At 40.5% G+C, this 15059-nt stretch overlaps 1 protein-coding gene across 1 annotated transcript in view; it reads left to right on the top strand.

Annotated features, from left to right (window-relative positions):
- The first annotated feature begins 389 nt into the window (after positions 1 to 389).
- The window catches only part of LOC124798295 (CWF19-like protein 1), a 158743-nt gene continuing 144073 nt past the window's right edge, over positions 390 to 15059 (top strand). The window contains exons 1-2 of the mRNA XM_047261624.1: positions 390 to 594; positions 8026 to 8186. Of these exons, the coding sequence (XP_047117580.1) occupies positions 575 to 594; positions 8026 to 8186 (181 nt within the window). The 5' untranslated portion in view covers positions 390 to 574. The remainder of the gene's footprint in view (positions 595 to 8025; positions 8187 to 15059) is intronic.

The raw sequence follows: 15059 nt of genomic DNA, 5'->3' as shown, positions 1-15059 counted from the left end.
ATCTCCAAATGACAATTTGTAAACTCAAATAGCAACAGTGAATTACAAATAAAAATGACAATTCATACATAAACCCATAACGCCTGGAACATAGATTGGTCTTTATCCCACAAACCAACACGCAAAAAAAAAAAAAAAACGCTACGAACTTACGTGCCAACCTAAAATTTGCGACAACGAAGCGAAGACTCGCAGCCACGTACAAATACGAGAGTTGAAAAATCATAAAGCATAAAGCATAATCATTGCTAGAGCTGCAATATTCGCCAGTGTGACTGTGCAGACCATCAAAATACTGTAGCAGTTTTGAAATTGTAATTAAATTAGTGACAGCGGATTGGCCTTTATGCGATTTCCCCCCCAAACTCTCGATTGATTTAGTTACCTATCGATAGTTATATCGTTAAGGGCATTGTGTTTGTTGGTAAACAGATTAGCGTCAACCAAAAGGTAGACGGGCGTTTGCGTTATCTTACTTACTAGTGATGTTAGAATGTCTTTCTATAGAGAAGCACATTGTTTCGAATTATTTCAGTAATTTTAACTGGCCTACTGACCCTAAAGTTATCGAATCATGACTGAGAAGATAAAAATGTAAGTATTTTTATGTGTAATGTATTTGAACGTTCGTTCTTTCTGACAGGCTTCAAATATTGCAGTGTCAGATATGCTGTTTGAGACTTTACTGACGTGGTAACTGCTTCATTGGTTCACAGGCGACGCAACGGATAATGTTGTGGAAGCTGCTCGTTATCTTCAGGAGCATCTGGAGATGATGATTATGTGTCTTGCTGAAATATTGTGCATCTTCCACAACATTATCAGAGGCGACCACTAGCCATTGAAGTGTCTGGTTGAAGATCCCCTGAATTCTCAGACAAAATAATTGCAGTTTGGTTAAATGAAATTTGGTTTGTTTTTCTATGCCTTTAAGCTTCTTCAAGTGTGTAGATGCCCACTTTGCAGTTTGGGTACACTGGCTGCTATCTCCATCTCTACCTTTCTGTTTAATGTTGCAAAGTATGTACTACTGCTGCCTGCAGCGATGCCGCACACGTCCGGAACTGCTACAGACTGGCTCTAGGAACACTCTGCTGAGTTAAAACACTCCTGCTGGCCACCAATCTCCCTGAATATGAACATTAGTGACTGTATCTCGGATACCATGCAACATGCTGTTCAGAAGAGACCTCCACCTGCTCGTACTCCTATGGATTTACGGACAGCGCTGTAGGATTTATGGTGTCAATTCCCTCCAGCACTACTTCAGACATTAGTTGAATCCGTACCGCGTCGTGTTGCGGCACTGCTGCGTGGTCACAGGGCACCTTCATGATGTTAGGCAGGTGTACCAGTTTCTTCGCCTCTTCAGTGTGTTTGTGCTTCCAGTAAGTGCTTTCGTCTTGCCTTACCCATCAACACTCAAAGTTGATTTCTTAAGACGATATTACAAATGACTGAGAGTGTATAGGCTGTTCTTGGTTAAGCATATGGAGATCTAACTCCCCCCCCTCCCACACATAATTGCAACTGTCTATGTTGAACAGGATGTAAGAAATATCAGAACAGTGACAACTCTTTCCTCCTCTTCTCTATTGGTCTCCTTTTGTTCTTAACATTTAACATTCTCTTAGCAGTCTTTTACATTTCTGATAAATAGTTCCATTATATACTTGTGTGACACAACACCACTGTATGAGTTTCGTGTGAGACACAGGTCAACTGTAGCTGAAAAACATTTTAACATTTTGAGTTTAGTCTCCCCACCCTCCCACAAATTAACTTTATATGAACACCAGCTCAGCCATTTTCTGACATTCCGTCAACATTGAGATTCTCAGTAAGTCATGTTTGGCAAATTAAAATGTCTATAATAGCAGTGACAATGTGACATGACATCATGCTATCCATTTCCCAACAGGTTACAAAACTCGAAACAGCAAGATTGGGCTGTCACCTGTGTAATTGAGGTGAAAGTAAAACTACATGCTCACTACTCTTCAGTAATGTGCACTATGTCCTCAAATTGTGAACATGGCAGTGTCATTTGTGTGTGCTATTCAGCCTGTCAAAATGTCTCAAAGAATCCTTTTAAACTTAGGCTGTATGCAACGTGTCACTTTTCACAAAAAGTATTACCAGCATAGGAAGATCCTACCGAATTGATGTACAACAGTGACATCATTTGAATATTCATCTACTACTGTGAGGCATAAAACATTGAAGATCGGCCTCTTAGTGATTGTCCCCCTCCCCTCCCTCCCTTTTTTTCCCCTTGAGACAACTGGGATGGCTGTGTGAATTCAAACAGTATACAGTCATCTCCTCTCAATCAATTTTGCCTGAAAGTGTACATTACAAACAACAGTACGAAACCTCCAGTGCCTCGCTGTAAGAGACACCAGAAGTGAAACTTAGATCAATGGGTCTTCACTGATTAGTCCAGGATTAGTCTGCCATCTTATGTTCATCGTTGAAGGGTGTCGATTCGCTGGCTACCAATACACTTCTCTGGCATGCAGTCTTGTAGGCTCAACAAACATGTTTTGACCTGTAACTGAGTATGGATGTCAGTTGCCTCTCATTGTTATTAAGCGTAATTTGAGGGCTGTGTAGTATCACGACAGGATCCTACAACTTATTGTCCAATGCTGCCTTCAACATTATGATGGTGCTTAAGTCTTTCAAGAAAATAACGCACAAGCTCACCACGTCTTGTAAAGACCTTCCTTCAGCAGGCAGGAATCATACAAGTGGACTGGCCTGTGGTATCTGCTGGCTTGAAGCTAATTTATCCCACTTGGAACCAGTTACAACAGTTTATTGAACACTTGGTGGACAGTCTTGTATCCCAGCAGAAGCAGAAGACATACATGTGAGCTAGATCTGGAGACAGACTACAACAATAAAGAGGGTACTACACAGGCAGGTTTTCAGCCAGCTAATGTAAACAAGGAACTGATCACAGAGCTTGTGGAAGATAATGCAAAGGATGCCTCCCATCAGATTTTAGTTCCCAGACTATCTGAACGCAGCTGAGAAGACTTTGTTGTTCTTCAGCTGATCTCTGTGCCACACTGATGGTGCCATGGACTGGGCTGAATCAGCTACAAGCACAATGTGTTTGATTCTCACTGTGCTCCATCTTCTGCAAGTTTTGCACTCCATTGTTGACATTGCTGTGACCTGTACTCTGCTTGCAGCTTAACCTTTGGATGTGAGTGACTGCTCACTTGGATTGCCTTCTGGAATCTGTGGTTTAATGAGTGATTACAATGTATTGGACTCTACCTCAGATAAGAGAAATCAGAGAATGATCTTGGTGTCATTTTTCACTTGTGCTACTCAAGAGTGGAATGATCAAGAAATAACCTGAAAATGGTTTTATGAACCCCCTGCCAAACAGTTACACACGTATAGAGTAGTCATGTAGATGCAGGTTGCCTTACAGACAACCCATCTAACTTAGGAGTTAGTTCTGCTCCTAGAATCTGCTTTGGATTGCTGCCGGACTCTGCATTTGTTTGTGCTCTTTGCTAATGTGAGTCTGGAATAAATACTAGTGGAAATATAAAAGACAAAATGCCAAAGAATATCCAGACATTTCACAATGCACAGGTTGGGGCAGTGTGGTATTGAACATTATCCAGTAGTAGATTGTAATGGCATTGACACTGCTGGGTAGTGTTGACCCCATTGTGTGGTGGTTGGGGGCAGGGAGGGGGGGGGGCAGGAGAAGAAGACTATTCATCATTGAAGGTTCCACTCTGTCACCCCAGATTCTGGTCTCTTAGTGGAAGCAGATGCAAATCTAGTCGCACTCAGATTTGAACTAGTTATCTCTTAGTTTTGCTATACACCAAGATCCAGTGCCCTTGTACAGCCGATGGGAGTGGGCATTGAACTGCGATTCCTGATGGCAATGCATTGTCAGTATCTTGGCTGCAGCTTGTGAAGCAGTGGGGTCGACAGAAGCGTCCGATCCCACGCGTCGGCTTTGACCTGTGACGTAAGGGTGTTGTGTGTGACGTCATGACGGCGCGGAGTTTGGTCTGAGTGTGGCTGTCTCCAGTTCTGTTTTATCTTATTTTATTTACTTTTCTGATCTGTTCGTTCTATCCTGCGAGATTTTTTAAAAAAAGACAAAAAACACTAATCAGCTACTGAAGCATCTTTATCTTCTATGGGTTGCAGGGGTTACGACCCCTGGGGAGGTGGGTGGGTATTCATGCATGGCTGTCTTCACTTACACGTTGTAGCTACGCAAGGCGTCTAAATTTGTTTATATTTAGTTTGCCCCCCCACCCAAAACACTCCATTTCCCGCGCTTGTCCCGTTAGTGTCATTAGGCTTCTTGTGGAAAGTGTGTGTGTTTGTTTTTGTTTCCGCCATATTTGTGACGTCATGGGTCAAAACAGACGGGCGAGATCGGACGCTTCCGTATTTCCAAGCAGTGCAGTGTGGCTTGAAGCAGTGTGTGTTTGCTAGTCAGGTACTCCGCACAATTGATGCTGAGTATCTGGCACTGTGATGCAGTCGCCCCTTACTTTCTAGCAGCGGCCGTATGATATTGCTGCTTGACTGGCGGCACCTTGCAGAGAGGGCAGTGTCATCCAGGGAGCAAACCCTGGCTCCCAACATCTGAATGGCTGTGGCTGGCAATAGTAAACATCAAGTGAGTTGGTGACTGTAAGGACCTTGGTTCAATCCTACATCTACATACATACTCCGCAATCCACCATACGGTGCTTGGCGGAGGGTACCTCATACCACAACTAGCATCTTCTCTCCCTGTTCCACTCCCAAACAGAATGAGGGAAAAATGACTGCCTATATGTCTCTGTACGAGCCCTAATCTCTCTTATCTTATCTTTGTGGTCTTTCCGCAAAATGTAAGTTGGTGGCAGTAAAATTGTACTGCAGTCAACGTCAAATGCTGGTTCTCTAAATTTCCTCAGTAGCAATTCACGAAAAGAAGGCCTCCTTTCCTCTAGAGACTCCCACCCGAGTTCCTGAATCATTTCCGTAACACTCGCATGATGATCAAACCTACCAGTAACAAATCTAGCAGTTCGCCTCTGAATTGCTTCTATGTCCTCCCTCAATCTGACCTGATATGGATCCCAAATGCTCGAGCAGTACTCAAGAATAGGTCGTATTAGTGTTTTATAAGCGGTCTCCTTTACAGATGAACCACATCGTCCCAAAATTCTACTAATGAACCGAAGACGACTATCCTCCTTCCCCACAACTGCCATTACGTGCTTGTCCCACTTCATATCGCTCTGCAATGTTACGCGCAAATATTTAATCGACGTGACTGTGTCAAGCGCTACACTACTAATGGAGTATTCAAACATTACAGGATTCTTTGATTCTTTTTCCTATTCATCTGCATTAATTTACATTTATCTATATTTAGAGTTAGCTGCCATTCTTTACACCAATCACAAATCCTGTCCAAGTCATCTTGTATCCTCCTACAGTCACTCAACGACGACACCTTCCCGTACACCACAGCATCATCAGCAAACATCTGCACATTGCTATCCACCCTATCCAAAAGATCATTTATGTAGATAGAAAACAACAGCGGACCTACCACACTTCCCTGGGGCACTCCAGATGATACCCTCACCTCCGATGAACACTCACCATCGAGGACAACGTACTGGGTTCTATTACTTAAGAAGTCTTCGAGCCACTCAAATACTTGGGAACCAATCCCATATGCTCGTACCTTAGTTAGGAGTGTGCAGTGGGGCACTGAGTCAAGTGCTTTCCGGAAGTCAAGGAATATGGCATCCATCTGATACCCTTCATCCATGGTTCGCAAGATATCATGTGAAAAAAGGGCGAGTTGCATTTCGCAGGAGCAATGCTTTCTAAAGCCGTGCTGATGCATGGACAGCAACTTCTCTGCCTCAAGGAAATTCATTATATTCGAACTGAGAATATGTTCGAGAATCCTGCAACAAACCGATGTTAAGGATTTTGGTCTGTAATTTTGAGGATCCGTCCTTCTACCCTTCTTATGTACAGACGTCACTTGCGTTTTTCTCCAGTCGCTCGGGACTTTACGTTGGGCAAGAGATTCGCGATAAATGCTAGCTAAATAAGGAGGCAATGCAGTAGAGTACCTCTGTAAAACCGAATTGGAATCCCATCAGGACCTGGCAATTTATATACTTTCAACCCATTCAGCTGCTTCATAACCCCAGGGATGTCTATCACTATTTCCATACGGGAATCTGTACGAGACTCAAACTGCGGTATGTTTGTACGATCCTCCCGCGTGAAAGATTTCTCAAACGCTAAATTTAAAATTTCAGCTTTCATTTTGCTGTCCTTGGCCCATTGGAGTTGATACTGGACTGTGTAGTAGGCAGTCCCATAGAATGGTAGACATTGATGATTCCACCAGCAGAAGATGGTAGAACAACATTGCTTCTATGGGCTACATGGCGATAACCTGCTCCACAGCGGTCGCCAGTTTAATGCCTCTTGTCAGCTGGGTGGCCAGTACTTATACATGCTAGGGTAGGGATATTGACATGCAAGTGCCCCAAGTGTCACGTAACTCCTGTGTTGCAACACTGCAGGAGCATCCAGGACTTTTAAGAATACTGCTGGTTTCCAACTGAGTGGTTATACCAATATACGGAGACCAGCCATGATGGCAGTTACAACAGCTGTGGTTTATGCCAGTTAGCACTGCTAAATTATTTTGATTTCACAGATGTGCAAAGAGATATTCACTTGTGATCAGACTGTCTTTATCTTGGTTATTGTTTGGTTTTGGTATATGCCGAAGATCCTTATTTTTTAGTTTGATAAGGCTTATTCTTTCATTCCCTGTAACCTTTGAATCACAGCCCACACACATTTGAGATACACAAGTACTGTACAGCTTTTTTTTTTTTTTTTTAATTATTTGCAGTGCCACTATGGTTGCTGAAGCACTGTCAGTGCTTTTTTTTTATTAGGGGACACTAATGAACCCTAATTTACAGCCTGGTTTGATTTAGCTCTCTGTTGAGGAGCATGTAATTGAGGGAGCACTGCAATTGTGATGATTACTGCAACTCTCCCTCTGTTTAAATGCCTTAGTGTAGTCACGGGATAGAAGTAAAGTAATCTGAAAAAAAAGTGCAGAAATGTAACAGACAACTGTCTGTTGTGTATCTGCATATCTTTTTAATGTGTGTAGCTTCCTTTGTATGTTGCCCAATTTGAAATTCCAAATTATGCTTTTACACCCACCATATGTGTAAGTAAACAAGTTTGTCAGACTCCTGTTAAGTTTGTGTTAATCAGTGTTAAGTATCACCACTTTCTTAAGTTTGACTGTAGATACAACCTTCAGAATTTCAAGAATTTTCCTCTTTATTGTTCATTTTAATTTGTTATTTTCTCTTCCCATTTAACCTGCTGATCTCGCCTGTCTAGTCCCTACTACATACTGTAGTTATTTGTTCATTCTAAACTCCAGAACTCTTACTAATTAATCAGATTTTGTAGTGAGGGATGCCGTGTTGAATATTTTGATGTCATAACAGTTTTTCATTTGGACTCTTTTAGTATCATTAATTTCATTTCACCCTCCTCCCATAGATAGCCACAGATAAACAATGCCATGTTACACTACACTCTTCTCCTCTTATAGTTAGAGCTTCAGGATTGTATATTTTTAATAGTAAATTTATCATATCCCATTTGGAATTTTTCTCTGTCACTGATTTCAATGCATTTCTTCATTTCTCATGCTTTCCTCGTAGACACACACAAGTCGATAAACAATATCATGCAGTTAAAGTTCTCCTCCCCCTATGCTGTGAATGATTCATCTGTCAAAGTCTCAGAACTAAGTTTTTGTAAATATGTAATCACAAAATCGTTGATATTGTGATAGAATACTGTCTGAAATTACTGTCTAGTGTTTTGGTGTGTTTGTTTGTTTGTTTGTTTGTTTGTGTGTGTGTGTGTGTTACTTTTGTGTTTCTATGATACAAATTGTTTTTACAGTTTAGTTTGTGGCAGTGTGGATGGAGATTTCACAACTCTCTTTAAACGAGTGGAAAATGTAAATAAAAAAAACGGACCCTTTGAATTCCTTCTGTGTGTTGGAGATTTTTTTGGGCAATCAGCTGACTCATGGCAGCCATACAAAGCAGGAATGTTGAAAGGTAAGCAGAGTCTCTAAGTATGGATGTTGGTACTGTTAAAACATTTAGTTTACTAATGCTTATCAGGTTGTGGAAATATTTACTGTATGTGTAATGGATCATAGAGCTTCCGACATTTCATAGCTGTGCTCTCTTGTCCTTTCCTAATAAAGAAAACTGCTATTACTAAACAGTATTGTGATTGTGGTTGCCTTTTAAGGGCACTCAGCAGCAAAATCGTTAGTGCTTGAAGAATTGGAGAATAGAATCAGTATAATAAGTCTCAAGAGACAGGGGAACAAAGAAAAACACAAGCAGAAGTGCAATGCAGAACAACAGGCATTGAAAGGTAGATTAGCTTGACAAAGTTCTTCAAAATAGTAGGAAATTTTGCTAAGCATTATGACTGTTCATAACTGTGATTCTTGTAACAGTTTTGGTATAAGTAAAATAGAAGCAGCATCCAGTGAATAGCTGTTTTAAGTTAATTGATTGGACATGTAACCCATGCCCTATTATTATTATTATTATTATTAAGCATTACAATCCATGAAGGCTTTTTGCTGCAGAATGGACAATGTTGAACCACTTTGCTCTGTCTTTACAAGTAATTTGCCACTGTCTGTCATGTCCTAGTTTTCTGAGATCGTCTTGAATATTGTCCAAGTATCTCATGCGTGGGCGTCCAAGAGGTCGTCTTCCGGTGGGAATCTCTTCAGTCACTTTCTTGATGGTCCTGTTTGGTGGTGCTCTGATGACATGCCCTATCCATTTCAGTCTTTTGGCTTTAATTTTGGCCACTATATCGGAGTCTTTATATAATTTGTAAATTTCATTGTTATTTAGCAATCTCCATTCATCACTGATCCTATCTCTTATGGGTCCAAATATTTTTCTCAAAATTTTTCGTTCAAATACTCTTAATCTGTTTTCCTCTTTTTTTGTGAGAGTCCAGGTTTCAGATCCATAGGTGAGTACTGGTATAATCAATGATTTGTATACTTGTAGTTTGGTGTTCCTAGAAATTAACTTGCTTTTGAAAACTGTCAAGAGACTATAGTAGCATTTGTTAGCCTTCTGAATTCGTGATTCTATTTCAATTTTTATGGAGTTGTCAGAGGTTACTATTGTACCAAGGTAATTAAATTCATTTGTCTTTGTGAAAGCTGTGTTATTAATTTGCAGTACATTATTATTTGATGGATAGCGGGATAAGATAAAGTACATTGTTTTGTCTGTATTCAGCTGGAGGCCTGTGCCATTTGTGGCTTTAATTAATTGTGCTGTAAGAAGCTTCAAATCATTCTCACTGTCAGATAATAATGCAATGTCATCAGCGTATGCTACAATGTTAATTTTGCTTTCCAGTTGTGCTCCAATTTGTAGTAGCTTTACTTTTTGGATTATTCTATTGATTACTATGTTAAAAAGAACTGGTGAGAGTGAATCCCCTTGTTTGACTCCAGTTTTAACCTCAAAGTCTTCAGAAAGTTTGCTAGCTACTTTTATTTTGTATTTTGAGTTTAAAGTGCAAGATTTTATTAAATTTATCAATTTGTTAGGGATGCCAATCTGCCTCATGCACTTCCATAAATATTCCCTGTTGATACTGTCAAAAGCTTTTTTAAAATCAATGAAAAGCATATGTACATTTTGATTGAATTCATATTTCTTTTCACCCAACATCCTTAGGACATATATATTGTCAATAGTCGATCTGTTAGGTCTAAATCCACATTGGGCATCATCTAGGGAGTCTTCAACGTAAGGGCTTATCCTTGCTAACAGTATATTTGTCAGAATTTTATATGTTGTGTTTAGTAACGCAATTCCTCTGTAGTTTGAACAGTTTGTTGGGTCCCCCTTCTTGTATATAGGGCACACAACTACTTCTTTCCAATCATGTGGGACCTGTTCCTGCTTCCAGATGTTGGTGATGATTTTGTGTAAGCAGTTTACAAAAGGAAATTTACTGAGCTTCCATATATCTGTGTCTATACCATCACTTCCAGGAGCTTTATGTCTCTTCAGCTTCTTGATGCTTTCTTTAATTTCTGCTAAGCTGGGCTCTTCGTCCGATGGGTCAGCAGTAAGATATTCATTGTCATCTTCCTGAGAGACGCTTATAGTTGGAGCATTTAGTAACTCATTAAAATATTCCTTCCATCTGTTAGCAATGTCACTTCTTTCTGTTAGCAAGGAGCCATCTGGGTCTGTTATGAACTGTCCATAATTTTTTATATTCCCACTTTTAAACATATTTATGCTCTTGAAAAATCCTCTGGAGTCTGTGGTACGGTCATTCTCAGCTCTTTTTAATTTGTAATTCATAAAATCCCTTTTCTTTTTCCTAATGAGTTTCCTGGCAAGTTTCTGTTTCTCTTCAAAAATAAGTTTGTTTTGTGTTATTGGTTTTTGTAGGAATTTTTCCCTTGCTAATTTTCTATCTTCGATAGCGTTCGAGCACTCGGCATCAAACCAGGGGTTCTTAGTTGTAGTAAAATGTCCCAAAACTGAGGTAGTTGCTCGTGTGATATTTTCTTTCAGAGCGTTCCAGGCTTGATTAGTATCATCATTGTTAATTTTACTTTCCACTTCAGGTTTGTGTGTTTCTAATTCTCTAATGTACTGGTTGAGAATGTTTGGGTTTTTCAGTTTCATTGTATTAAACCTAGGAACACCATTTAATTTAGACCATTTATGTCTTGAGAGTGAGATCTTGAACTTGGCTTTTACAAGAAAGTGATCCGAATCACAGTCTGCTCCCCTTTGACTTCTGATATCATGTATGCATTTATGATGTTGTTTTTCGATTAATACATGATCAATTTGATTTTTTGTGATGCCATCTCTTGAAGCCCATGTTTGTTTATGTATATCTTTATGTGCAAAATATGTACTTTTGATCAACATGTTTTTGGAAGTGGCAAAGCTAATAAGTTTTGTTCCGTTTTCATTACTCTGCTGATGTAGACTATGAGGTCCAATTGTAGGTTTATAATGATTTTCATGTCCTAACTTGGCATTGAAATCTCCTAGAATTATTTTAATTGAATTTTTCGAGAATGTATCATATACCTGTTCCAATTTGTTGTAAAATTCTTCTTTAATATTGTCCTCTTTATCCTCTGTTGGAGCATGGCAATTTATAACATTTAAAGTCTTATATTTGCATTGAATCGTAATGTGAGATATCCTTTCATTCACTGCCTCAAATTTCCTAATAAAAGGTAACAATTTGTTGTTTATTATAAATCCTGTCCCTAGTGCATGTATTTGTGTATCATTTCCCCCATACATTATTGTATACTTATTTTTGTTTATACTTCCATTACCCGTCCATCTGGTTTCTTGTACTGCAACTAAATCCATTTTATACCTTTCAAGTTCCTGTATGACATTTATCAGTGATCCTGATCTATAGAGACTTAATACATTCCATGTTCCCATATTCATAACCTTTAAATTTTGCAAGTTCGTCATCAAGTTTGGTGGCCCAGCATTCTTGTCATTCTGATTCGTAGCAATCCATTTTCTCCTACAGGATCCTGTGATAGGGTCGCTGGCCCTAAGCACAACCCCCAACCTGGAGGACCAGGGTCTTGATTTCGGGGATGCCTACCCCTAGAGCAGTTGCTTTCACTTCAGCTAACGAACTTGCTCTGCCCGGCCTGTTGGTCCGCGGGAGGTATTTGATTTCCCTCCTACCACCCATATCTGGGAGGCGTTCCCCGATCCGCCACCTGGGGACGCGCCCTCTAGGAGTTACAGGCTCTCCCGAGGGAACCCATGCCCTAGTCCATCCAAAATGTGTTTGATGGCTCCAAGGAGAGATTTTTTGCCAAATTGCCCATCAAATCCATTTTGTTTTCTGCAAACCATGATGCAATGAAGCTTCATTTATGAAAAAGACCATTATCATGCTGATTTGGGCGGGGCTAAACCCAAATGATTGCCACATTTTAGGAAACATGATTTCTCCAAAATGTTTCCATAGGCATCTATCTTCATATTGCCACTAAACAAAACTAAAGGCATGAAGCCATACCAGAAACCATTGAACTTGACCATCACTCTGAGCCCAGCTCTGAAGTACTATGGAAGTCCTTTACAATAGATGATAAGGAGATATGAAGATGGTTCATACGATAATCTTTAGAATTAACATATCCTCTTAAAATAATTTTTCTGATATATCTGACCAATAAACAGGTTTAATGGTTCTCTAATGTTTTTCACTTCACATTAATTGGCAAACACTGAATCTGAGCACAAATAATGCCTGTGAAATCTGCCTGACATAAGCGTGAACTTATGGGCCTCTGCCTTAGTGCCTTGGCTGAACCCAGTCAGTTCCCTCTTTGTAACAAAAGAGACATATATAATATTGTCTGAAATTATGTACCTTAGATATACATGCTGAGGAAATAATTTCAAAACAGATTTTTTCCTGAGTAACAGTGCACGTGAAGACCGGTGTCATCACCTGCGCCTGGTTGTGGCGGGGTGTTGGCTAAGTGAGCCAAGCATTGGCATTCACTGGCGAAATGCTGGAGTGAAAACATTGCGAGTGCAGGGGGTGTTTGTTTTGAAACATCATTGAGAAATCGGAGCGGCCAAAATGCAGCGTCTCTTGGAGCAGTGGTGTTCGATAAAATTTTGTGTAAAATTAAACAAGACCTGTATGGAAATGATTCAAGGGGCCTATAAAGAATATGCCATGTCATGTGCCATGGTTTTCATGTGGCACATGAGATTCAAAGATGGCTGTGAAGACTTGGAGGACAATGAATGCTCTGGAAGATATTTTATGAGTAAAACTGGTGAAAATCTGGCCGAAGTGTGTCAAGTTTTAAACAGTGATGGACGTCTCAGCATCAGAATGATGGCAGATGAAGTGGGTTTGAATCACTAAACTGTGTTTCAGCTAGTGGCAGAAGATCTGACGATGAGAAAAGTGTGTGAAAAACTTGTTCCTAAAGTGCTCTCTGGTGAACAGAGGGAGCAGCGCCTGGCTGTTTTGCAGGAAATACTTCAATGTTTACAAACTGAGCCTAATTTTTGGGACAGAGTGGTCAATGGTGATGAGACCTGGGTCTTCGTATACAAGCTAGAGTTGAAGAGGCAAAGCTTGGAGTGGCACATCTCCGCTACACCAAAGATGAAGAAAGCCTGCAGGAGCAAGTCATGTGTGAAAAGCATGCTCATTGTTTCCTTTGACACAAAAGGAATGATACACAAAGAGTTTGTGCCTGCCGGACAGACTGTCAATGGTCAGTATTATACTCGAGTAGTCCTCCGTTTGTGGGATCGAGTCCGCCTGGAGTAGAAAGACGACTGGGTGCTCCACCATGACAATGGGACCGTTCACACCTGCTTCGCCGTCACGTAAGTTTTGACCCAGTTCAATGTGGCAACACTGCCGCAGCCTCCCTATAGCTCCGACCTCGCCCCCAGTGACTTCTTTTTGTTTCCCTGGATGAAGAGAGACCCGAAACGGAAGCAGTTTGATAGCATCGCAGTGGTCCAAAAGACTTCGACAAGGGTCTTGAACAGCATTCTGGTTAAGGAATTCTAGGGAGTTTACTAGCAGTGGAAATCTTGTTGGGAGTGGTGTGTGCATTTTCAAGACACCTAGTTTGAAGAATTTTAGTCTGATATAAGAAAGTATTCAATAAATTTTGTGTTCTGAGACCAGTCTTTAAACTTTATTTACACACCCTGTATAACCCAAATGGAAATTTCAATGAAGAAAACTAACAAATTATGGGACAGAAACGCTGGCCAGTAATTAACTTCAGGAGTCAAAAAAGTTCATATATATGTACAAATAGAATGTGTAAGTATGTTGTTACGATGATAGGACATGTGGTTGGCTGTAGCCGTGCTCCAGGAACCATCCCGGTGTTTGCCTGAAATGATTTAGGAAATCTGGGTAAAGCTAAATCGGGGTGCCAGATAGAGCTAATTCAATCCTCCTGAATATGAGGACAGTGTCTTAACAGCTGTACTACCTCATTTGGTTTGTTCCTATTAAACAGTGACATTTTGATCACACATAATTTGCACCAAGGATATTATAATATAAAACAAAATTTTGCACTGCACCACTGCACATGGTATCTACATATACATCCATAATCTGTGAACCACTGTGAAGTGCATGGCAGAGAGTGCATCCATTTGTACCGGTTATTAGCATTTTTTCCCATTCCATTCATGTGTGGAGTCTTCATGATGTCAACGGCCTTGCTGCTGTGGTAACACTGGTTTACGTCACATCACCGTAGTTAAGCACTGCTTGGCTAGCACTTGGATGGGTCACCATGCGGGTCTGCCGAGTGCTGCTGGCAAGAGGAGTGCACTCAGCCCTTGTGAGGCCTAGTTGAGGAGCTACTTGATTGAGATGTAGCAGCGCTGGTCACAAAAACTGACAATGGGCGGGAGAGCAGTGTGCTGTCCACATGCCCCTCCATAATTGCTGCATCTGGTGACACCCAAGGGCTGAGGATGACATGGTGGCCGGTCAGTAACGTAGGGCCTTCATGGCCTGTTTGGATGGTGTATGTTTTTTTTTTTTTGTCCTCACGATCAATATGTGAGTGATATAGAGGGTGTTGTAGTATATTTGTAGAATCATCGTTCAAAATATGTTTTTGAGACTTTATTAGTAGACTTTTTCAGGAGAGTTTATGTCTATCTTCAAGAGTCTGCCAGTTTACTTTCTTCAGCATTGCTGTAACATTCTCCCACGTGTTGAACAAACATGTAAACATTTCTGCTGCTCTTCTCTGTATACATTCAATATCCCCTGTTGGTCTTATTTGGCACGGATCTCACACACTTCAGCAGAATTCTAGAATGGATGACATGAGTAATTTGTAAGCTATCTTC

This window comes from Schistocerca piceifrons, chromosome 5 (genome assembly GCF_021461385.2).
Source record: "Schistocerca piceifrons isolate TAMUIC-IGC-003096 chromosome 5, iqSchPice1.1, whole genome shotgun sequence".
Taxonomy (NCBI): Eukaryota; Metazoa; Arthropoda; class Insecta; order Orthoptera; family Acrididae; genus Schistocerca; species Schistocerca piceifrons.
The sequence above is the reverse complement of the archived record's forward strand: the minus strand, read 5'-3'. Positions and strand labels throughout refer to the sequence as shown.